A 25,973-nucleotide genomic window follows, 5' to 3' on the forward strand; every position below is an offset into this window, starting at 1 on the left:
TGCACCGCTCTCTGCAGATTAAGGGAGGTACAGTTCTCATACCTGGCATTGATACAGCCAGTCAGGATGCTTTCAATTGTGTCCCTGTAGAAAGTTCTTAGGATTTGGGGGCCCATACCAAACTTCCTCAACCGTCTGAGGTGAAAGAGGCGCTGCTGTGCCTTTTTCACCACACAGCTGGTGTGCACAGACCATGTGAGGTCCTCCGTGATGTGGATGCCGAGGAACTTGAAGCTGTTTACCCTCTCAACCCCAGATCTATTGATGTCAATAGGGGTTAGTCCGTCTCCATTCCTCCTGTAATTCACAACCAGCCCCTTTCTTTTTGCATCATTGAGGGACAGGTTGTTATCTTGACACAAATGTGTCAGAGAGATGACTTCTTCCCTGTAGACCAGCTCGTTATTGTTTGAGATTAGGCCAGTTAGGCCAATCAGCAAATTTAATTAGCAGATTGGAGCTGTGTGTGGCAATACAGTCATGGGTATACAGGCAGTAAAGGACGGGACTTAGTACTCAACCCTGAGGGGTTCCTGTATTGAGAGTGTTGTAGATAGTGTGGTTAAAAAAAAAGCTTTTCGCATATTGGACTTCGTACAAGACAATGGTGAGGCCTAATTTGGAGTATTGTGTCCAGTTTTGTTCACCTACCTACAGAAAAGATGTAAATAAGATTGAAAGAGTACAGAAAAAATTATAAGTTTGTTGCCGGGACTGGAGGACCTGAGTTGTAGGGAAAGATTGAATAGGTTAGAACTTTATTCTCCAGAACATGGAAGACTGAGGGGAATTTGATAGCGGTATTATGAGGGGTATAGATAGGGTCAATGCAAGCAGGCTTTTTCCACTGAGGTTGGGTGAGACTACAACTGGAGGCCATCGGTTAAAATTGAAAGGGAAACGTGAGAGGGAACTTCTTCACTCAGAGGGTGGTGAAAGTGTGGAATGAGCTGCCAGAACAAGTGGTGGATGTGATTTTCATTTCAATGTTTAAGAGAAGTTTGGATAGGTACGTGGATGGGAGGGGAAAGGAGTGCTATGGTCCACATGTACTCGCCGGGACTCGGCAGTTTAAACTTCTCTGAAAACTTTAAATTGTCCAAATCTGATTTGAACATGCTCTAATTGAAATAACATAACGCCACTCAGTCATTGTCTGGGTGCTCACAGATCTACATTGACTCGTAGCTCAGCCATGCCTCCATTTTACATTCCTATTGTTCCATTCTACTTTCTTTAAAGGTTTTGTCATTCCCATTATCCAGACAACCCTCAGATAACTGCACTTCAGTCTGGCCTCTGAGTATCTTTAACTTTAACTGAGGTCCCATCAGCTGCCAAAGCCACAAACTGTGAAGTTCCATACCCAAAGCTCTCTACCTCTTCCTGTAGGTCACCTGCATTCAATCCACAGGGTGACGATAAGCTTCTCTTTGCTTGCCACTTTGTTTCTCTATGCTGCTCCCACTCTGACCTATCGATTTGTGACGTCCTGCTCTGTTACAATGAGGACCAATGCAAACCAGAGCAACAGCAACACATCTTCTGTCTGCAACATTGCAGCATTTTCAACATAATATCTAACTCTACAATTTCAGGTATCTTGGTTTCTAATTTGTATCCATCAATGATTTTGGCTCAGCTATGACTACTCTATATTTTTCTTTTCTTCTTTTGTCTTTCTTTTCCTCTGGCAGTGGAGGGGATATGCCAAACTGTCTGGCCGGGTATCTCTTCCTGCCCTGCATCTCCCATTCAGAGACTGGTGAATGTTTGAAATTCTCACACTCAGAATGCAGGCTCGGTCAAGCTGCATTCAACTGCAGTCAAATGATCTTTTGTATTAGAGGTATCAAGGATATGGGGTAGGTCAAGAAAGTTATATTTGGGGGAGGAAATTAGTTGGCCTATTCCTTTTATTTCATATATTCTTATGTAATAGTCCTCTCAGTTCAAGTCCACAAGACATACATCAGATTTGCGGCAAACTTCACCAGTGCCAAACCAAGCAAAAAAGAATTATCCATGTTCTTTGTCTTAACTTCTCCCATAAAACAGCTTAAGTACAAGTTCTTGTGGAATCGCATTCATTCCAATAAAGGTTATGTAGTTTAACCATTTACTGTACATATCGGATATTGTTTTCACTTGGTTTGGCACTGGTGAATTTTGTTGCAAAACCCACTAGTGCCACTCAGGAAGGCGGCGTCCATTATTAAGGACCCCCATCACTCAGGTCATGCCCTCTTCTCATTGTTAGCGTCAGGAAGGAGGTACAGAAGCCTGAAGGTACACGATCAGTGATTCGGGAATAGCTTCTCCTCCTCTGCCATCTGATTTCTAAATGGACATTGAACCCATGTACACTACATCACTTTTTTACTATTTCTGTTTTTGCACTATTTGTAATTTAATTATTTAATATGCATTATATATAATTCCTGTAATTTATTTATTTCTCTATTTATCATGCATTGCATTGTCCTGCTGCCGTTTATGCTGGTGATATTAAACCTGATTCTGATTCTATTGGCCTCAGTTGAATAACTGAGTCTTCGCAACCTCTCATCTGGATGCCAGAATTTTAAACGTTCACTATCCTCTGAATGAAATTAGGGAAATAAGGAAAATTATGCATTGTTGGAGCAGGTTATCTGAAAGTAAGTTTGTCCCCTTGATCTACGGAGTAGAAGTGACAAAACTGTTCAAATTCTTGCTTGCTATTCGAGCAAGATGACAGTGGAGTGGGGTTTAAGAATATAGCTTGCAGTAAAGAAGGCGAGTCACCTCTGCAGTGTCTAGGCAGAAGAGAACAGACCACCTTTTGTGAAATCGGAAGTGAATGGGGAAATATAAATTTTGCATTTAAACCTTTGTACTTGCATGAAAATGAGTCATGCAGGGGAAATTAGACACTTTAATTGAGGGTGGGGCATTATATTTGGAGCTTGCTTAGCAGGAAGTCGGGCAGAAATAGATTCAAAAGAAACCGGAGGCTAGACAGCTGTAGGTTGAAGCATCATAAGCTGCGGCCAAATTGAAAGAGTTTCTTCCAATGGTAGACGTAAAAGGAAGTAAAACGTTGAGTGCGGACTCGCAGGGTTCACGACCTTTGACTATTAAAAATGTACATTTTTTAAAAATAGAAGACCAAAACTAAGATTCCAAAAAGCAAGTCGGGGTTGCAAATGGCAAAAATATTACCTCCAGTCCGTCAGGTTGTAATGGTGACACGATGGTTTGGGGGCGGGGGGTGTCGACGGCGAACGACAGGAGGGATCCACCAATCAGAGAGTAGCAGTGGACGAATGGGAAGGGCAGGTGGGCGGGATTTGCGCTGATGCTGTAACTGTGGGGGAAGCAGGCGGACGCCGTTGGTTTTCTTGCAGTCGCTGGTGTCAGTCGTCGTCGGACAGACGGTTCGGATTGATGTCTTCTCTCAGGTATGTGGCAGATTAGCCAGCCCAAGTTAAGAGGGGGAGGGTAAAGTTTCCCTTTTTTTAAAAAAATCGGTTCATAACCGAGGTTCGCGTTTTCTTGCCGTCTACTCAACGGTGACGGGTGTCCGTCGGAGGAGTTGCTTTCGTTGCCCGGACCCGTTCTGCTTTTCTCTTGACCCAACCGGCACGGTCCCGGCTTTTCTTCTTCTTCTCCTCCCATCAACACAGACCCAGCTTCTTCCCCGCCACGCTTACACCCCCCGCTAGCTCTCTTCCGGCTTCTGCCTCCACCCTACCCCCAGGCCCGTCCCGGCTTCTGCCTCCACCCTACCCCCAGCCCCGTCCCGGCTTCTGCCTCCACCCTACCCCCAACCCCGTCCCGGCTTCTGCCTCCACCCTACCCCCAACCCCGTCCCGGCTTCTGCCTCCACCCTACCCCCAACCCCGTCCCGGCTTCTGCCTCCACCCTACCCCCAACCCCGTCCCGGCTTCTCCCGCCACCCTACCCCCAACACCGTCCCGGCTTCTCCCGCCACCCTACCCCCAACACCGTCCCGGCTTCTCCCGCCACCCTACCCCCAACACCGTCCCGGCTTCTCCCGCCACCCTACCCCCAACACCGTCCCGGCTTCTCCCGCCACCCTAACCCCAACACCGTCCCGGCTTCTCCCGCCACCCTAACCCCAACACCGTCCCGGCTTCTCCCGCCACCCTACCCCCAACACCGTCCCGGCTTCTCCCGCCACCCTACCCCCAACACCGTCCCGGCTTCTCCCGCCACCCTACCCCCAACACCGTCCCGGCTTCTCCCGCCACCCTAACCCCAACACCGTCCCGGCTTCTCCCGCCACCCTAACCCCAACACCGTCCCGGCTTCTCCCGCCACCCTAACCCCAACACCGTCCCGGCTTCTCCCGCCACACTCTTCCCCAAACCCAACCTGCATCGTTCCAGCTTCTCTTTCCTTTACTTCCTTCATTCAACCTCCACCCGGTAACGTCCTGGCTTCGCGGTCCTTACTTAGCTCCCCCCAACCCTCCCACCGGTCTTCTGAAGACCACCCCTCCCCCAAAATTCGACCCGGTCGCTTCCTGCGGGGGAAAAAACCGCACAAACAACGCTGTCCCAGCCTTTGTTCTCTCAACACGCCTGCCACTATCCCACCATCCGGTTCGGCATCCTTTTCCTTTCTCTTCCCTTCCCCCAATTCGGTCGCTCACGCCTCTGCATCCCCATGATTTGGTATGCAGTTGAAAGGAATTCCTGACGATGGGTCTCGGCCCGAAACGTCGACTGTGCTTCTTGCTATGGATGCTGTCTGGCCTGCTGCGTTCCACTAGCATTTTGTGTGTGTTGCTTAAAGGAATTTATTGCCGGCTGCCACGTTGCATCCGCGTTTTAGAGAAGCGCATTCGCGTATTGGATTTTAAAAAGGAGATGGGAGATGAGCCGCTTACCGTAGGGTAATCGAGGTAGGCTGAACGTCGATTTTTTAAAATTCCGGTAATTTCTATCCCCCTCCCCTTCTATTTCCATTCCCTTATCTGATTCCCCTCTCCCCTTCAGTGCTCACCTGCCCATCATCTCTCTCAGGTTCCCTTCCTTCCATGGAGCACTGTCCTCTCCTATCAGATTCTTTCTTTACCGCTTCCACCTAATTCCTTTCTGCTTCTTACTTCATCCCCCTTCTCCCAACCACCACCACCACCTTTTTTTGGCTGCTTCTCCCTCCATTTCCGGTTCTGATGACGGCTTTCTGACCGAAGTGTCGACTGTTATGAGTTCCTCCATAACTTCGTGTGGTTCCATAGGATAGGAAATTTTCTGTGTGGAATTCAAGGGAGAATAACTAGTTTGAGCACTGGATGTGAAATTAAATGAAAGCAAAGTGGGTGATTGTGAGGAACTCAGTCGGTCAGGTTATATTTACTGCAGAGGTGATAAAACAGTGAATGTTTTGGACCAAGACCCTTCATTAGGACTGGAAATGAAGTCCTACCCTTTCTTGCATGGTCCATTGTCCTCTTCCATTAGATTCCCTCTTCACCTGTTTACGTCTTCCACCTTACCCTTCCCAGCTATTTACTTCATCTCCCTTCACCCACCCAGCCCCACACCTGGTCTTACCTATTCTCCTTTCCCTGCCTTGTTTTCACTTCTGCCCCCTTCCTTTCCAGTCTGGGTGAAGCACAAAGGCTTTCAGAAAATCCAAGTACACAACATCCATCCTTTGTTTATCCTGCTTGTTTTTTCTTCAAAAAATTCCAACAGATTGTCAGGCAAGATTTTCCCTTAAGTCATGCTGACTTTGACCTTTTTTTGTCATGGGCCTTCAACTTCCCCTTAACAATCAACTCCCAACATCTTCACAACCACTGAGGTTAGGCTGACTGGCCTATAATTTCCTTGCTTGATGCCTCTCTCCCTTCCTGAGGAGTGTTATCTGTAATTTTCCATTCCTCTGGAATCATACCAGAATCATTATTAATCATTACTAATGATTCTGCAATCTCTTCAGCTACCTCTTTTAGAACCTTTGGGTGTAGTCCATCCTGTCCAGGTGACTTATCTACCTACTTTCAATTTCTGAAGCACCATCTCCCTAGTAATAGCAACTGCACTTACTTCTGCCCCTTGAAACTCAAACTTCTGGTATACTGCTAGAGTGTTCCGCAGTGAAAACTGGTACAAAATACTTATTCAGTTCGTCCGCCATTTCATTGTCCCCCGTTACTATCTCTGCAGTGTCATTTTCCAGCAGTCCATTATCTACTCTGGCCTCTCTTTTGTTACTTGTATGTCTGAAAAAAGCTTTTGGTATCACTTTTGATATTATTGGCTTGCTTAGCTTCATATTTCATCATTCCCACCCCCCCCCCACAACTCCCTGCACTTTTTTTTTGCCTTCTGTTGGTTTTCCCAATCCTCTGACTTCCCCCTAATTTTTGCTGTATTGTATGCCCTCTGTTGGGTGGTGAACCAGCTGCTTCGTGTGGGATCAGAAATGGGCAGCACCTTGTAATTTGCTACATCCTGGAGCTTTTCAGAGAAGTTGGCAGATGAGTATTTGTCAGACAGTCAAGTTTCCAAGTGATAGATGCGTGCTTGAGTATTTCAGCAACAAATGCGCTGAGTTAGGGGTGGGAGAGATTTTTGTGTTGCAGAGAACATGGATGATGCAAGTTAGTTACATACAGATTTGTCCAGACACATTTGCTGTGGGTGAGGTGAAATGGGAAGTAAGGATTGAAAAGTTAATGATGTAGGCCAAGTATAGTTGTGATCTTTCCACTGATCACCTGGAGGAAGTTATGGTTCATTGAATTTTGATGTTTGTGCAGTGGCAGCAGAAAGGATATATGGAGCTGGGTATTCAAATGCAGGGTGAATGGGAAGTCATTATTAAAAATGCTCTGGAAATCAGATTGGTAAGGTTAGAACAAGGTAAATCTTGTAGAAAACAGAGATATTGGAACGTCAGTGTGTGGTTTTCTGCCCAGAGCTGAAGATAAATAGAAGACTGAGATTTTTAAGGGCAACTTGTATAATTGTAGTTAGTTATTGAATAAGCCATTGTCCCATGAAGAGTGATCAGTATAATCTATATACAGTACAAAGAAGTGAAGCAATAGATTTATTATTCTTAAAAGGTTTGGTAACAACGCTTTTCCCATTTAAAGTCTTTAACACTGTTGTTTGGCATTTTCAATCACATAATTCTTTGGCATGTTTTGTTGAATGCAGTAGGAATATCTGTGCCTTATTCACTCTTGCCCAGTAGAGACAGAATGCAGCCAGCATTAGTTTCTCTCCCTCAAAATGTTTGGATTCCCTTACTCAAGATTCTAATCTCACTTTCTCGTTCTCCTACTGTTTTGATCATCTTCTGAATGCAATTTAATGGATGCTGCTATATTTTTCAATATGTGACCTATCTACATTGACCAACAACCAACCGAAATACAAAATACTCTGCAGATGCTGGGGTCAAAGCAACACTCACAACACACTGGAGGAACTCAGCAAGTCGGGTAGCCTCTGTGGAAACAATCAGTCAATGTTTTGGACCGGAACCCTTTGTCTGGACTGAAGAGGGAAGGGGCAGAGGCCCTATAAGGAAGGTGGGCGGAGAGTGGGAAGGATCCTATAAAGAAGGTGGGGGGAGGGTGGGAAGGAGCCTATAAAGAAGGTGGGGGAGGGTGGGAAGGAGCCTATAAAGAAGGTGGGGGGAGGGTGCACTTCCTGGATATTTTCAGATTATGAGATAATGAAAGTACTGATAGTCAATTTCTATTTTGCAAATAATTAACTGCTGTGCATATTGTTATTTCTTCTAAGATTTTCTAAGCTTAGAATTGTATCCTAATTTTTGATATTGAATTATGTAAGGACAGGTTTTAAGAGTTTAATGCTTCTAGCTTGAAATATTCTGTTAAAGAAAACTTTTAAGTTTAAAATGTAAGCTATTTTTGTGTGTAAGCAGGTCTGAAGATTTAAATACTTTTGGTGGTGGCAGCAAGCCGGCATGACACTGCAGAAACCAACTTAACTTGGTATGTATACAGTACATTTGTAAAATGTTTTGTTTTGATTAGATGCACAGAGACTGGTGTTCATCTGGGTGTTACTGTATATGCCTATTCATGATAGTTGCATTTTAATTATTGGATTTAGGTTATTGAAGTATCCAAAGGCACAAGGTGCTCAAGATACTGTGCTGCTGATTTGATCCTGAATTCCATCCACTGTCTCGTCAAAACAGTGTTGGATTTGTTTAGAAACTTGTATTTAATATATTAATTTCTAATGCCTCATAATCTGGGGCTTAGTTGTATAAATAGTGTGTAAGATTTACCAAGTAAATACCTACTTTTCCATCCAGCATTAAACAATTACCCAGTGAATAGTAATTAGAGGAAAAATTTCCTTTGTATTCTTTAAATTTATCTTGCATGCAAAGCTTTAACTCAGTTCCTTTAAAATGGAATTGATATGGTGAGATTTTGTCCATTGTATTTACAGTGTGCTTTTTAACTTTAAAGACTTACAAAATTAAAATTACATTTGTTCATTTAGTTTCATTGTGAATTTTTAAGGATTACTGATAAATATAAAAAAATATTGACCATATCAATTGATGGATTTTTGTTAAAAAGCAAAGTTTTGGATAACTTCTTTGTAGTAATGGGTTAATGTACAGAGAATATGGAACAGTACAACACCGGAATTCACCTTTCAGCCCACAATGTTGTGCTGAGGCAGCTAAAAAGCAAATAAGAAACTTCCAAACACTTATCCCTCCTACCTACACCATGTCTGTATCCCTCCATCTTGTATCCATCTGCCTATCCAAACGTCTCTTAAATGCCTCTAATATATTTGCTTCCACTACCATACCAGGCGGCACATTCCATGAGCTTAAAAAAAACTTGCCCCTCACGTCCCCCTTGAACCTACCCCCTGTATCCTTCAATGCATCCCATCTGGTATTAGACATTTCAACCATATGAAACAGTGGTCTTTGTCCAGTCAGTCTATGCCTCTTAAAATCTTGTAGACTTGTATCAGATCTCCTCTCAGCCACTGGCACTCCAGAGAAAACAACCCAAATTAATCCAGTCTCTTGTGATACCATATGCATTGTAAACCCGGCAGCAAATTAGTAAACCTATTCTGCGCCCTCTCCAAAATTTCAACATCCTTCCAGAACTGTATACAATACTCTAGATGTGACCTAACCAGAGTTGCAACTTTATAAATTTTTGAACTCAATGCCTCAACTGATAAAAATAGTCATAGTCATACTTTATTGATCCCGGGGGAAATTGGTTAAAAACATGCATTCCATAGGCCTTATCAACCACCTTATCAACCTGTGTAGCTACTTTCAAGGAGCTATGAACTTGGATCCTAAGATCTCTCTGCTCAGCAACACTGTTAAGGATTTTTCCCTTAACAGTGTAAGATCTCCTTACATTTGCCCGACCAGGGTGCAACACCTCACATTTGTCTGGCTTAAACTCCAACCAATATTTCTCTGCCCACATCTGCAACTGATTTGTATTGTACTGTATTCTTTGCTGGTCTTCTATACTATCCACAGCTCCACCAATCTTGGTATCATCGGCAAACTTAGTAAACCCCCCCATCTATATTTTCATCTAGGTCTTTTATATACATCACAGACAGTAGAGGTCCCAGCACGGATCCCTGCGCTAAATTACAGACCTTCAGTTAAAATAAGTCCCTTCAACCACTACTGCCTGTCTTCTATGTGCAATTCAGTTCTGAATCCAAACGGCCAATTTGCCACAGACCCCCATGCATCTTAATCTTTTGGATTAGCACCCCATGAGGGACTTCATCAAACACCTTACTAAAATCCATGTAGACATCATTCACTGCCCCACTCTCATCAATCTTTCTCATCACCTTGTCAAAAAACTTAATCAAGATGGTAAGGCATGACCAGCCATGCTGGCTCATATATAACCTATCCCTAAGAATTTTCTCCAGCAATTTTTCTACAAATGACGCTAGACTTGCTGGTCTATAATTTCCAGGATTTTCCCTTGTTCCTCTCTTAAATAGAGGTACAACATTAGCCACTCAGCAATCCTGTGGCTAGAGAGGACGCGAAAATACTGGTCAAGGGCCCAGCAATCTTGTCCTTTGCCATCTGGCCAGGCTCATTGCCCAACATCAGGACCTATATGGCCCAATCCTCTCATTACACTGTAATAATTGATTTAAGGGACCTTCCTGGATACACTTTACAAATTCTGTCTTATCAAAGGACCTTGGACTATAAAGGTGGCAGTTTATATTGGGAAAGTTGAAATCAATCATGAAAATAACCCTATCATTTCTACACATTTCCTTAATCTGATTATATGTCTGTTCCTCAATGTCCCGATGGATATTTGGGGGGGCGGGGTGCGGGTTCTGTCATACCATCCCATCAGTATGATTGCACCCTTCCTATTCCTGACTTCTACCTAAATGGACTCCGTGTCTGGCCCCTCCATAATACTCCTAGCAGTAAAATATACACACTTCAAACTATCCAACACATTATCCCTCTTATTTCAATTTTGCTCCTCAATAGTTTCCTTGACATCTACCTTCTGGTCCAATCCTTCTCTTACAGACCTGGGGCTCTGGTTCCTAGCCCCTTGCAAAATTTGTTTAAACTCTCCTGAGTAGCATTAGCAAATCTCCCCACCAGGATATTGGTTCCCCTCCAGTTCAGTTGCAGCCTGTCCCTCTTGTAGGGTCACCCTTTTCCCAGAAAAGGTTCCATTGATCCAAGAACTTGAAACCCTGTCCTTTCCACCATCTCCTCGCCACTCATTTGTTCATGCTATCACCCAATTCTTACCTGCACTAGCCTATGGTACAGGGAATAATTCAGAGATTACTATCTTGGAGATCCTTCTCTTCAACCTCTTTCCAAACTATTTACTCACTGTGTAGGATCTCTTCCCTTTTTCTGACTATGTCATTGGTGCCAATATGCACCTATCGGGTCCCCTATAACTACCCCACTGCCTGACTTTACCATTCCCTGCTAAGCCACAGTGTGGCCATTGATGCGTCATCCCCTCCCTTCCTCCCCCCGGCAATATCTGAGATCTGTAGAGAAAGCTGTGGCAAATGCAAAAAAAGTGTGTAATGAATTTCTCCACTGGATCCAGTGCTTAATATTGTTGATTTGAACTTCGATAGGGAGGACACTGTTTTCTAGATTTGCAGACAATAATGTAGAGGTGTGATGTACTGAAGAGGGTAGTATAGTCAACGAGATATTGAGAAGTTGGTAGGTAGCAGATTAAATATAATACTGATGTCTCAAGTGTGGGGAGAATGTGAAGAGACAATCATAAACCCAGGAGGGAATCTTTTAAAGGCATGCAAGCGCAAAAGAATCTGGTTTAGTGCATGGTTTATTAGTAACAGAATAGTTTGAGAAAGTAATTTGAAATGTCTCCCAGACTTCTAGATTTAGTTTCTTGAAGTATAAGGAAGTTTTTAAATGTGCAATAGAAATTAACAAATTTCACGACACATGCTGGTGAATAACAAACCTGATTCTGATATTATGTGCAAGTCTGGGTTACCACATTTTGGAAAAGTCACTAAAGAGATTTAATAAACTTTTCAGGTTGAGCAACTTTATGTGAATAGACTAAAGAGGCTAGGATTGTTTTGCTTTTAACAGAGGACATTACAAAGGGATCTGATAGATTTTGTGAAATCATGTGCATTTAGACAAAGTTGATGAATCTTCACATTGGCAGAAAGGAGATAGAATAAAATCAATTGGCAAAAGGATTAAAGGTAACCAAAGGAAAGTTTGTGTGATATGTGGTTGTGTTCTGGAATGCACATAGTACTCATTCTGGTGCTGAAGTGAATAGAAAAAGCAACAGTGCATCTCCCTAACTCTCTTGCCAATGAAACTGAAGTCTGGGGGAGAGGGGTTAATGTACAGGGATAGCTGTGGAGGCAGATTCAATTGTAAAGTTCAACGGGGTGCTGAGAGGGAAAAACAACTTGCAGCGGGGAGAGGGGTCCATTACTGTTTCAGAGAACTACTACAAACTGAATGAGCCATGATGAATAAACTCTTCTTGGGCTTCCAGCCAGGAACAGGTATCGATTTTAACCGGTGTTTTGATGACAAACTCTACCATCTTCCTGTACCTGCCTGGAAGACCAAGAAGAGTTTATTTGGGAAAGCACTGGATCCTTTTCCAGTGAGGCATATTGTCATTTCCTACTTGATTATCCTATGTGATTGTGTGCTTTCAGTTTTCCAGTCTGAGGTGAATGTTTCACAAACACGAAAAAAATCTGCAGATGCTGGAAATCCAAAGTAACACACAAAATGCACGAGGAACTCAGCAGGCCAGGCCACATCAATGGAAAAGAGTAAACAGCGGACATTTGATGCTGAGACCCTTCATCAGGACTGGAGAAGTACTTCTCCCCTTCCTTTCCAGTCCTGATGAAGGGCCTCGATCTAAATCTTTGACTGTTTACTCTTTTCCGTAAATACTGCGTGGCCTGCTGAGTTTGGGTACTTGCACCTGCCTGGCTAAAATAATTAATGGTCAACTTGTTTAGTATTTTATAAGCAATTCATAATGTTTTCACTATTTATCAGTCTGATAACGTGCTCACAACTTAGCAAAAAGTAAATTCTCTGCTTTTGATTGCAGCTTGAATGCCTCCAATATTTGCAGTTTAATCATGTAAGGCAACATTAATGTTTGGGTGAAAACAAGTAGTAATTATTGCAGTGGAAGATTGCAATAGATAAATCAAGGTGTCCCACCTGAAATTTAATTAAACTTCTACAGAAACAGGTATCGGATTACTGTTAACAAAATGTAAATTATGCAGTGTTCTGCGGTGGCACAGTGTACAATAAAGGCAGAAGTAATAACACCATTTACATTATACTATCCAAGTAATTTAAACTTTTATATTTGCCAACTAGTTTTGGCAATGGTATTACAATACATTGTCTTTTGTACAGGTGGTGGTATTTTACAGCATTTTGACTCGTAATTTCAGACAGACTGTGGTTGCGTGGCAGTTTTGAAGTTTTATTTTCTCAGCAGTAATAGGCAAAAAGCTTGGATCGTGCGTAAGTATCTGCAAAGGTTTGAGCCATGACTCTGGGTTTAAGAAAATACATTTTTCTTTTCTAAGAGACAAACATTACGGTAGAACTGGTATGGAAATTTTATTTAGAATGTTTACCTCGGAGTAAATGTGCCATTTTATAAGATATTCTTTAAAAATTGGAACTTTGCAAAGTTTTTTTTTGTATGACCCCCTCACCCTTAATGAGTTAGCTATTGCTGTAAATATGAGCTAACAGCAAAATATCTCAACAAGAATGGGAATAACGATAAAAAGGTCATTTTCAATAAATAAACATGGGTAAATGCAACACATAAAAGTTTGGATGTTCCTTTAAGGGACAATGAGGCTGTCACTTACATGAACACTGACCCTCCCACGCAAATTTACTGTATGCTAGGAAGCAGAGTTTAACTCACACCAGTATAAACCTAAATTGAAATTGTATTGACAAATTGTTTCAAACTATACAAACAAAATAAAGAAAAGGACCCATTACACACATTAATTAGCCTGTAGGATGACCACCTTGTTGCGGAATCAATCCAGTTTGAAGTATTGACCTTTCTTCAAGATCGTGTGATAACTAGCTAATTAAAAATTATCTACACACTCTCTGAGACCAAACTCTACTTGAGGGTTTTCCAACAGCAGTATCTGTGTTTCCAAATTAGTTCATGTTATTTGGCTATGTTTGTCATCCGTTTCTATTTTCCCTCCTATCTCCTTTCTCCAGAACTCCTGCACACTCTCCAGAAAATGGCTACTCCCAATCGCTCTAAAATGTTCAGGGGCATCTTATTGGACAAAGTGTTACCACATCATATTGGCTATTACAAGCCCAACTTGGTCAACTGAGTCATTATTTTAAACAGAAAAAAAAAAAGAAATACTGGATTGTATAATGTAATTAAAGGACCACATTGGTATTTTCTGCAGATTTTCTCAAATGCAAATAGCATGACTGTTATTAATAAGTTAAAGCATTGTCTTAAACCAGTGTATTACATTTGTTTTAGGATAATTGGCTATCTAATTGGCTGCTGCACAAATAGTCTGAAGTTGCTTTCTGCCTTAATGTTAGCTTGTCTCAAAGATGATAGGATAATTATTTACATTGGTTGACCATGGGCAAATGGTTCAGATAGGTTTTTAATTACCTTTGAACCTAGTTTTGCTGCTTAATGTTATTTGATATTTGAAAGTAGCTCTAATTGGGAGATTTTTGTCACCTACTGCACCAGTGCAGCTGAGATTGAAGTCTAGATCTGATGGGTTGATCTCAACTCTAGATTCCCAATATGGCACAAGGAATGTGGATACACTGAGAATCTTAGAATCTGATTAATAATAGGACTTTATCTTTAGCATATGCCACTTGAGGGATAGATTTGTAACAAATTCTTTTAACCTGTAACCTATATAACATGCAGTTCTTTTAACTTTCTTTAAAACACTAGGTGACATCAGCAGTTGGTAGTGTTTCAACATCAACAAGGATGGGCACTTCAAGGGTCACTTTCAAACTCAAGGGGAGTACACTTCCAGGTAATCTATGGCGAATGTATGGTGACTTGGGAGAAATTTTTAAAAACCATGTGACTTACAAACAAAAATGCAGATTTCACACTAAAGGGGAAAATGCTATCTTCAAGAATTGTTCACACAGTATTTAAATTTACACATTTGATCTGGTTTGTGCGACTGATAACATCATTTTAACTTTTTTCTTGTATTAATTTTTTCCCTAGTAGACACAAATTATATTTGTTATCACTGTGCTTGTTAATGTGAAATTTGAATTTTTACATTTACCTATTTTGGTGTTTAATACTTATATGTTTGAATTACTAAAATAATTCTCTTAAGTGTATGATTTAAATATTTAACCTTTTATATTTTGAAAATATGTTGAATTATGATGTGAACTATCATACTTGACTGATAATTGCATAAAGTAGGTGACTACATTAGCATTATTATAATTCATTTAGAGCCAATAGTTTGGATGTTGAGAAACACAGGTGATTTGGCAGAGCTGGTAATCTTGAGCAACATGGACAAAATGGAGGAAATCAGACATCTAGCAGCATCTGTGGAGGGGAATAAACAGTCTCTGTTTTGAGCCGAGGTCCTTTGTCAGTTCTAGTAAATTGGGCTGAAAGATGGCAGATGGAGTTTAATGCTGATAAATGTGAGATGCTACATTTTGATAGGACTAATCAAAATAGGACATACATGGTAAGTGGTAGGGCATTGAAGAATGCAGTAGAACAGAGGGATCTAGGAATAATGGTGCATAATTCCCTGAAGGTGGAATCTCACGTGGATAGGGTGGTGAAGAAGGCTTTTGGTATGCTGGCCTTTATAAATCAGAGCATTGAGTAGGAGTTGGGATGTAATGTTGAAATTGTACAAGGCATTGGTGAGGCCAAATTTGGAGTATTGTGTACAGTTTTGGTCACCAAATTATAGGAAAGATGTCAACAAAATAGAGTGAGTACAGAGAAAATTTACTAGAATGTTACCTGGGCTCATCACCTAAGTTACAGAGAAAGGCTAAACAAGTTGGGTCTTTATTCTTTGGAACGTAGAAGGTTGAGGGGGTTCTTGATACAGGTATTTAAAATTATGAGGGGGATAGATAGAGTTGGTGTGGATAGGCTTTTTTCCATTGAGACTAGAGGAGATTCAAACAAGAGGACATGAGAGTTAAAGGGCAAAAATTTAGGGGTAACATGAGGGGGAACTTCTTTACTCAGAGAGTGGTAGCTGTGTGGAACGAGCTTCCAGCGGAAGTCGTTGACGCAGGTTCAATGTTGCTGTTTAAAGTTAAATTGGATAGCTATATGGACAGGAAAGGAATGGAGGGTTATGGGCTGAGTGCAGGTTGGTGGGACTAGGTGAGAGTAAGAGTTCGGCATGGACTAGAAGGGCCGAGATGGCCTGTTTCCATGCTGTAATTGTTAGATGGTTATATGGTAGCAGAAGCCACAATAAGAAAGTGGGGAAGGGAGGAAAGAGTACAAGTAGGATTTTCCGTTCAAGGGGATTGGTGTTCGTGCCACCATTTTGGACGCTTCTCAGTTGGAATATGAGGTGTTGCTTCCCCAACCAGAGTTTGGCCTCATGGCAGTAGGGGAGGCCATGGGCAGACATACCAGAAAGAAAATAGGAAGTCATATTGAAATGGATAGCCACAGGAAGATCCTGCCTTCTGCGGTGAATAGCAAAGCGATTCCTTAATCTGCGTCAGGTCACCCTGGTAAGAGGCCGCACCAGGAGTACCTGACATTAAGAAATACTTGTTAAAGTTGATTTGGGTATTAACCATGACAAATTGAGAAGATGGAAATGTGTACTATAAATGCTGCTTTGAAGTGTGACATCAGAACATATGAGATGGAAAGTCAATTGGAGAAGGTTACGAGAACTGGTTCATATTTCATGTTGATGGTTTTTCATCAGAACAGGAAAAAAGTTAAGATGCAATAATTTTCAAGCAAATATTTTGACATGGAATGATAGGTAGATGGGAATGGAAATGAGAATGCAATGAAATCCTTGATGTAGGTATAGAGAATTTGGCTGTAAATTTTATGGGCTAGAAGTAGATCTTGATTGGCAACATATAAAAATGGAGATGGCTGCGAAGAGTTAGATCATCCAAGAGATGACGAAAGTAAGTCAGAAATTGGAGGGCACGTGAAATTTTCCAGTTCAACATGGAAGAAAATGTGTTGATCCTCATTTGAGGAGCATGAGAAATTCTGAGCAGAATTGAAGTAAAAGTTGAGTTCGTTGTTATATGCAATGAAAAAGTAACACAGGTGCATAGCATCGTAGAGACAGAAGAAAAGCAAATTAAGCATAAATGTACAGATCCGTACAAGGAAGAACCTAATTAGAACAAGTTCATTTTAGTGTAAAGGGATCAAAATAGTTCGTGTTGGTAAACTACTGAATAGGTTTTGCTGGTTGGTTCAAGAATTGATTGGTTAAACAAAAATGGATGTTCTGAACCTTGTGTTGTGGAACTTCGGGCTTCTGTACCTCCTGCACAATGGTAGTTGTGAGAGGAAGGCATGACTGGGATGATGGTTGTGTCTGATCGATGTTATTGCTTTGAGGCAGACCTCTGGTAGATCCTACAAATAGTGGTGTGATGTATTGGGCAAGTCCACTGCTGTCTGCAGCTTCTTGTATTGCTGTGCATTCAAATTGCATTGCCACACCTTGATGCAGTCAATCACATCATACATATGCAGAAGTTTGTTAGTGTGTTTGGTGACAAATTAAATTTCCTTAATCTCCTAAAGGAAAACTGGTCGTCCTGTATGTTAACGAGGCATTTAAAACTGCTTACTCTCTCCATCATTATTTTTCCCCCAGTGTAGACAACTCATGTTCACACTCATTCCATTTCCCTGAAGTCAACAATCAGCCCTTTAGTTGTTCTGACATCGTGTGAGGTTGTTGTTGCAGCACCACTCAACCAGGTGTCCTTTCTCACTCCAGTATGCTGACTCATCGCTACTTGTGATTAGTCAAAAGTATTGGGCATGTGCAACTGAAAGGCTGACTTTGCTTGAAACCATTTGGGCTCTTTGGGTAAAATCCTTTTATTTGGAAGGGTCGATGTGTAAGTAGAATGTGGGGCTGTGAAGGAAGGTTGTGATAGGTGACCAAACAAAGGATTCTTGCACATGTTGATTGTGTGAGTTGCACAGAAAAGTACTGCTCATCCAAAAGACTTGATCTCAAGTACTATGAACATGATCTTTTGGAAAATATTACTTCAGTACACCATTGCTTCAGATGACAGTTTCTATCTTTTTATTTATATAAAGTTTAAGTTGAATGTAATAAGTTAAATCCTTTAAAGTAATGAGTCTGTTCCAAGTATTTTCCAGAATGTACTGAACTGTCATTCTAAAATGGGTTGAGTAAAGCGGAGTATCAGCTATTTGTTAAATTTGAATAATCTCTTTTGGGACCCCTATCTGTATTGAAGTAGAGATAGGGAGGGGTGTACATGAGGTGGGGTGGATTTTGTTACTGATTAGAGATGATGTCACTGCTGCACATAAAGGACATCTTGTAACATTTGTCCAGTGAGACCATGTGAGTAGAGTCAATGAATAAGAAATATGTAGTCACTATGCTATCCTGTTATGTATTATGACAATTATGTAATATACACAGTACCACTTTATTAGGTACCTCCTGTATGCACAAAATGGCCAGTTAGTGTTTACTCACAGTATTCTACTATTGTATCTCTTCCACTTCAAGGTTTCTTGTGTTGTGTATTCAGAGATGCTGTTCTGCATATCGCTGATAAAGCGTGTTTATTTGAGTTACTGTCGCCTTCCTGGCAGATTGAATCTATCTGGTCATTCTCTTCTCACCTCTCTCATTGACGAGGGTTTTCCATCCAGATACCTGCTGCTTACTGGATTTTTTTTTTTGTTTATTGTGCCATTCTGCTAACTTGAGAACAGAGATTCCCAACCTGACCCCTTAATAGTATTGGTTCATGGCATAAAAAGTTGGAAACCCCTGCTCTAGAGACTGTATGAAAATTCTAGGAGATCATCAGCTTCTGAGATGCTCAACCCACCCATTCTGGCACCAACAATCATTCCATTATCAACGTCACTTAGATCACATTTCTTCCCCATTTATTTGTTTGGTCTGAGCAGCAAGTTAAACTCTTGAACATGCTTTTATGCATTGTGATGTTGCCAATTGATGGCTGATTAGATATTTGTATTAACAACCTGCTATACCTAATAAAGTGGCCACTGAGTGTCTATGTGTGTAAATCTTTGGATGAAAAAAAAAGTTGGTGCATTTTTGTATAACAAGGAAGGTTGCCAAAAGATATAGCAGTGATATAAGTTAGTTGAAAACATAGCTTAGAGAAATTACAACTGAAGTTTAATCTGTAAAAGGATGAAGTATTTTGGGTGGTCAAATGTGAGAGGAAAGTGGTGTGACCATTCTGAGATTTGATGTACAAACCCCATTTCCAGAAAAGTTGGGATATTTTCCAAAATGCAATAAAAACAAAAATCTGTGATATGTTAATTCACTGGAACTTTTATTTAACTGACAAAATTACAAAGAAAAGATTTTCAATAGTTTTACTGACTAACTTAATTGTATTTTGTAAATATACACAAATTTAGAATTTGATGGCTGCAACACACTCAACAATAATTTGGGACAGAGTTAAAATATGATTGAGAAGTGCACAGAATATTCAAGTAACACTGGTTTGGAAGACTCCACATTAAGCAGGCTAATTGGTAGCAGGTGAGGTATCATGACTGGGTATAAAAGTAGCGTCCATCAAAGGCTCAGTCTTTGCAAGCAAGATGGATCGTGGCTCACCCCTTCGTGCCAAAATTCGTGAGAGAATTGTTAGTCAGTTCAAAAGGAACATTTCCCAATGCAAGATTGCAGAGAATTTAGGTCTTTCAACATCTACAGTACATAATATTGTGAAAAGATTCAGAGAAGTCAGAGACATCTCAGTGCGTAAAGGGCAAGGTCAGAAACCACTGTTGAATGTGCGTGATCTTCGAGCCCTCAGGCAGCACTGCCTAAGAAACCGTCATGCTACTGTGACAATTATAGCCACCTGGGCTCCGGAGTACTTCGGAAAACCATTGTCACTCAACACAGTTCGTCGCTGCATCCAGAAATGCAACTTGAAACTGTATTACGCAAGGAGGAAACCATACATCAACTCTATGCAGAAACGCCGGCGAGTTCTCTGGGCCCGAGCTCATCTCAGATGGACCGAAAGACTGTGGAACCGTGTGCTGTGGTCAGATGCGTCCATATTTCAGCTAGTTTTCGGAAAAAATGGGTGTCGAGTTCTCCGTGCCAAAGATGAAAACAACCATCCAGATTGTTATCAACGAAAGGTGCAAAAGCCAGCATCTGTGATGGTATGGGGGTGCATCAGTGCCCACGGCATGGGTGAGTTGCATGTATGTGAAGGTACCATTGACTCTGAGGCATATATTAGGATTTTAGAGAAACATATGTTGCCATCAAGGCGATGTCTCTTCCTGGGACGTCCATGGTTATTTCAGCAGGACAATGCCAGACCACATTCTACACGGGCTACAACAGCGTGACTTTGTAGACACAGAGTGTGTGTGCTTGACTGGCCTGCTGCCAGTCCAGATCTATCTCCTATTGAAAATATATGGCGCATCATGAAGAGGAGAATCAGACAACAGAGACCACGGGCTGTTGAGCAGCTGAAATCTTATATCAAGCAAGAATGGACAAAATTTCCTATTGCAAATCTACAATTAGTATCCTCAGTTCTAAAACGATTAAAAAGTGTTATTAAAAAGAAAAGGTGATGTAACACAATGGTAAACATGCCTCTGTCCCAACTTATGTTGAATGTGTTGCAGCCATCAAATTCTAAATTTGTGTATGTTTACAAAATACAACTAAGTTGGTCAGTAAAACTATTGAAAATCTTTTCTTTGTACTTTTGTCAGTTAAATAAAGGTTCACGTGAATTAACATATCACAGATTTTTGTTTTTATTGCATTTTGGAAAATATCCCAACTTTTCTGGAAATGGGATTTGTACATAAGTGTCTTTAGCCAAGACTGCATAGATTCTTGAAAGTGGCAAAACGAGTGAATAATGTGATAAAGAAGGCATACATACCTTGGTAGGAACATTGACTGTAAATGTCAACAGCTTGCTTACGCCTATATAAAATTTTGGTTTGGCTACATTTAGAATGTGTACTTTTCCGGATACCATATTACAGGAAAGAAGTAATTGCTTTGGAGAAGATGCTGAAAAGGTTCACCATGATGTTGCCTGGATTGGTGTGTATTAGCTAATAGACATTGAACAGATCAGGGTTGTTTTTTCTGGAACATCAAAGGACTGGTAGATAAAATTGTTAGATTGGCATCATGGTAGATGCTGATATGGTGAGCTGCACTTGTGTATTCTAACAATACTTTACAGGGACATGAAAAGATGGTTTTTAACATGGCGTTCTATATAAATGCTTATTTATGCATCATGTGCTTTCAATGTAGATCAGCTTTAGGGTACTATAGCAAAGGTTACTGTATGTCAATTAAGTGTAGTTAAAATGATTATTCAGATAATGTGTTGGCACAATAATCTGAGTTCTTGGACAGAATTTGAAATTTTATAACTCTTGTTCTGGTGATTTTTCATGTGCATGCCTTAAAGTTAATTTTCTTTTGGTATTGTAGGAGAATTGTTGGCAGTATGTGGGAATTCAACTGCACTTGGCAGTTGGTCTTTTCAGAAAGCTGTGTTTCTCGAACCCGATGCAAATGATGAGTAAGTATAATGTTATTGGATGAAATGCTCAGATTTGTACAAGGCCATTCAGTTTCCCATTAGTTCTAATTCAATAAATATTTTATTTATTTTATACCTTCACTTATTTATAATTTTTTTCTGAACATTATCATTGGCTGCCTGTCAGTTGCATTTTAAAAATATTTTCTTAATCAGTCTGCTAAGGCACAGTTTCTTGATGACCAAAGTAGATTATTACTAAATGAGATGTGGCTAATGTACTTCGCTGATGATCCCTACATTTGGTTATCAGGGAGGATCAGAATGAATACTCCCAGATGAGTCTGAAAATTGCCCTCTGTGAAATGTCTGCAAAAAAAATTAAAGCCATTGTTTTTTGCTGAATGTTTTATACCTGCTATTGGATGTGGTTATTTTGCTTGATTATTGTACTTTGTGGTTGACTTTGGGAGTATAGTTGTATGTGGAACTTGATCTTAATTATTGATGAAGTGACTTTGTTGTCCCTCATCTCCTAAGTGACAGCACAGTTATAATTTCAATAGAACTTCTCTTAAAAGACCATCATCCTCCTTTGCTGTTCATTCTGACACCAAGTTTTTGTTTCGTGTCTAGTTTTTTTATAATGTGAAAAACTAGGAACTGCAAGGAGCAGAATTTCCTCCTTGTATTTGTATTTTCAAAATATTCATTTTTCATTTTTGTGTTGGCGCATGGCCAAGTGGTTAAGGTGTTTGTCTAGTGATCTGAAGGTCGCTAGTTCAAGCCTTGGCTGAGGCAGCGTGTTGTGTCCTTGAGCAAGACACTTAACCACACATTGCTCTGCGATGACACCGGTGCCAAGTTGTATGGGTCCTAATGCCCTTCCCCTGGACATCATCGGTGGCGTGGAGAGGGGAGACTTGCAGCATGGGCAACTGCCAGTCTTCCATACAACCTTGCCCAGTCCTGTGCCCTGGAAACCTTCCAAGGTGCAAATCCATGGTCTCATGGGACTAACAGATGCCTATTTTAGGTATAATTCTAGGATCAGTTGTCATGACAGAATTTTGTTTGCTGAGACTTGCTACATTTGAAATCAGTTTTAAAGTTTCTTTCAGTTCTATTTTCCCTATCAACAATTTTTCAATGCATTTGCAGTTGTTGTTCTGGTCTAAAATGGGGGTTTCAAGGTGTTCTTCAGGCCAATCATTCATGTGATTTTTTTTTAGGCTAGCCATTTGATTTCTGAACTTGTTATTTGAAAATAAAAGTTATAGCATAATGCTTTGTTTCCCATCACCCCACCCCAGCATTACATGGACTGCAGCGGTTGAACTTCCAAGAGCCACTCTTTTCCAGTATCGCTATTTCAAATGTTATGCCACTGAACTGAAGGTAAGATCCATTTTCCAAGCAATCCAAACTGGAATGCAGTTTTCAAATCGTTGCATATTTAATTACTCAGCCTCTTTTTATTGCATAAGCAGTTATAGTAACTGACTTAAATCATGTATTTGAATTTTGCTCACTGTCCCTACTGCTGTAAAATAGTTAAGACTTTCTGTAGCTGAATGACTCATTGATATTTTTCAGTCCTAGTCTAACCATAATTTTTCAGAGGAAAAGGAGAAAAATGGTATAGATTTTTTAAAAAACTCATTTTTTTTTTAAACTTAAACGTATCCTACTAAAATATCTGATATTTGATTAGTGCTTGTTATCTCGAATAAACTCTTCTCGGCCTTCCAGCTGGGTACAGGTACAGGAAGCCCAAGAAGTGTTTATTCATCATATACCACAGGAAAGCACTAGATCCTTTTTGTGTGTTATTTGCTATTTGATTATACCTTGGTGCTTTTGTGTGAATCTTGTGTCGGGCAATGATTTGGTGGTTGAAGTTTTTGATTCTACTCTACTGTCTTGTTCCACTGGCAATTCACTCTGTCACAGATTTTCTATGGCAAATGTACAGTATGCTCTTGTCCACTGTTGCTTCTCAACCTTTTGTATTGAGGTTTTCAGTGCAGGATTATCATCAAATCATTTTGGTGAATAATGTGTAGCATCATCCTACTCGTCCTTCTCTGCAGTAGATTGGCTATTTTACATACTACTTATCATATGAATCCATTTGGATAAAATTGTTACAATTTTTGTTTCTGCTCACTTATTAAATAAGCAATTTTAATAATTATAACTGACCACGCTTTTTTAAATTGACTTTCACAATTCACTACAATAAAAAAAAGCTGTTGTGTGGTAATCAAAATATAAAAATCCACAAAAAAAATTAAAATTTAAACATGGAGTTTTTCTGTCACTTGAAGGGTTGTGTCCTTGCAAACCTGGGTTGTAATTGGAAAGTTATTTGAGGAATGCAAAGTGAAGGCACTGGTGATTACATTTTTCTTGATATTGGCAATGGTGGAATCATTTTAAGTTGAATGAAAGGTGTCGGACTATTGTTGTAAAGAGAAAGGTCTTTAATGGTTTTTTTGTGCAGTCAGCCTGATCGGTTTCCATTACTAACGCAAACTTGAAACAGTGCTTCAGGAAGGGCACACGGAATGTTAAGACTTTTGATTTTATCTTATTTTGCTTTTCTTTTGCTCTCCAGGTGAGTGATTACTAATCATTTTTGTCAGTACCTAGCATTGGCATTGACTACTACCAGGATCAGTGCAATACAATCACCTTTAGTGCACTGCTCCTTCTTGCCCAATAATGCATTTTTGCATCTACTTACAAAGTATGTTGCAAGTAAGTTCAGAAGTGGGGTTTGTTTACTGTGGGCTTTTGCACCCAAGAAAATGCTTATCAACAGCCTGAGCTTTTGTTAATATAGCTATTTATAGAAGAGAGGGGGGATGGGTTTTGTAAGTCTGGTTTCAGACTGATGTCACTAAAGTGACAGGACAGTTTTCTAATCCATATATGCCCTTGTTTCTTTATTTGTAATTTGAAGACTTCATAGTCTTGGGTTTTTAGCAATTTTTTTTTGTATTTTATCAGTACTTTGAGGCATTTCTTCTATTAAAATACCACTCTTCAAATTACAACAACTAATATCTGCATTTTGTACTGTTTAATGTACATGCATGATTTAAGGGAAAAAAATTTTCTCCATCAATAGCTGTACTAAGCAACTCCTGTAGACCTGATGGTCTGTTCCTATGCATGCACCAGTATTGCTGTTCTTTCAGCCACCCTGTTGGAGGCTTGTGTCTATAACCTGGCAAAAACATTGTCAATGTTTCTCCCCTCTGGAGAACTTAGAGAACCTGTGGCAGAAATGTTAAGATTGAAATTCTAGAATAACTAATTCATATCTGCATTTGTTAATTTTCTAATAGCTTGTATTATGGTCATTCCAGTTTTTAGATTATTTTTTAATCTCAATATCTATTAACTTGGGCAATCGTCATTGCATGAATAGTGCAGAATGGAAAAAAAAATGTAAATATTCTACCAGACGTGGTTTAAAAACTTGTATCTCTTGACCTCCAAACTTGAATTTTCTTCTAGTCCTTTTGTATTATTATAAAGGGCTTTAATCTTTTTATCACTTGACTCAGAACCCTGCTGATCTTCGGCAAGTGCTAGTCAACAAGTGGGAGACTCATCCTCATCCACGATCATTTATTCCGTCGGGTATGTCACTACAGTGAGTTTCTGTTATCTGCCGGATTGGCAATAGCAGGAGTACTTGTGATAAATTAAGCATTGGACAAATGTAATTTAATTCTTCAAATTTAAAGTATATTTTTAATGCAAGCCTTTGTCCCATATTTTAAATACTGTGCAAGTGTATCTGTCATGTTGAACAGAATATGTGATCCACAGCACTTCAAACGAACCTGCGACCAGTACCCTACTCCTTTACCCATCAAACCTACATTTTCATGCTCCTGTGTGACTCCCCTTGAAATCCACATCCAGGACAATCTGAGTGTGTATTGCAAACAAATTGTCTCGAAGTAAGAGGCAGAAATTTGTTTTGTGCCAAAAGATACTTTGTCAATTCTGCATTGTGTATGGTACTTCAGAGTATAAAATAAGGTTCTTGTGAAAGGACCCATTATATTAATCAGAATTTTAAGATTTCAGTATCCCACCACCTTCCCTCTGCGTAGTTTTCTTTGCATTGTTCTTACCGTCATGCTTGATAGTGAGGTTGAGCTGCAGCCTTCTCCAGATGTATGCTGTCTGTCTTGATATATTTTAACTTTTTCATGACAGTATAATCGCTACCTTTTTAAAAACTTTTTTTTTCTTTCTTCCCCTCCTACTAAAAACTTAAAGAAAATCTTCCAAATTCTGTTTACTATTGTTTGGTTTGTAATCTGGAACTGGCCATATGAGAAATTGGAGGTGCAGCTCTGCTTCTAATTGCATTGAAGCATTTAAAAAAGCTGTGTCATGGTGCCACTCTATAATATTGGATTGAACTACTCTGATGGGACATTCTGGCGCTGTGCCATTAGAATGTCAAAACTGAAGACCTTATTAACTATTGACAAGAAAATATATGTAAAGTACACATATTA

General features: G+C 40.2%; 1 protein-coding gene across 6 annotated transcripts in view; it reads left to right on the forward strand.

Annotated features, from left to right (window-relative positions):
- Positions 1-3,311: 3,311 nt before the first annotated feature.
- gpcpd1 (glycerophosphocholine phosphodiesterase 1) overlaps positions 3,312-25,973 on the forward strand; it is a 72,637-nt gene continuing 49,975 nt past the window's right edge. Inside the window, exons 1-9 of one of the 6 annotated variants that reach the window (XM_063056221.1) lie at positions 3,329-3,443; positions 4,804-4,912; positions 7,419-7,561; positions 7,924-7,993; positions 12,985-13,095; positions 14,555-14,642; positions 21,372-21,462; positions 22,737-22,821; positions 25,002-25,077. In XM_063056221.1, coding sequence (XP_062912291.1) covers positions 14,594-14,642; positions 21,372-21,462; positions 22,737-22,821; positions 25,002-25,077 — 301 coding nt within the window. In that variant the 5' untranslated portion in view covers positions 3,329-3,443; positions 4,804-4,912; positions 7,419-7,561; ... (1 more) ...; positions 12,985-13,095; positions 14,555-14,593. Of the gene's footprint in view, positions 3,444-4,803; positions 4,913-7,418; positions 7,562-7,923; positions 7,994-12,984; positions 13,096-14,554; positions 14,643-21,371; positions 21,463-22,736; positions 22,822-25,001; positions 25,078-25,973 lie in introns of all 6 variants that reach the window. The other 5 variants (XM_063056224.1, XM_063056220.1, XM_063056219.1 and 2 more) reach the window with 5 other exon arrangements.

Source organism: Mobula hypostoma, chromosome 8, assembly GCF_963921235.1.
Source record: "Mobula hypostoma chromosome 8, sMobHyp1.1, whole genome shotgun sequence".
NCBI lineage: Eukaryota > Metazoa > Chordata > Chondrichthyes > Myliobatiformes > Myliobatidae > Mobula > Mobula hypostoma.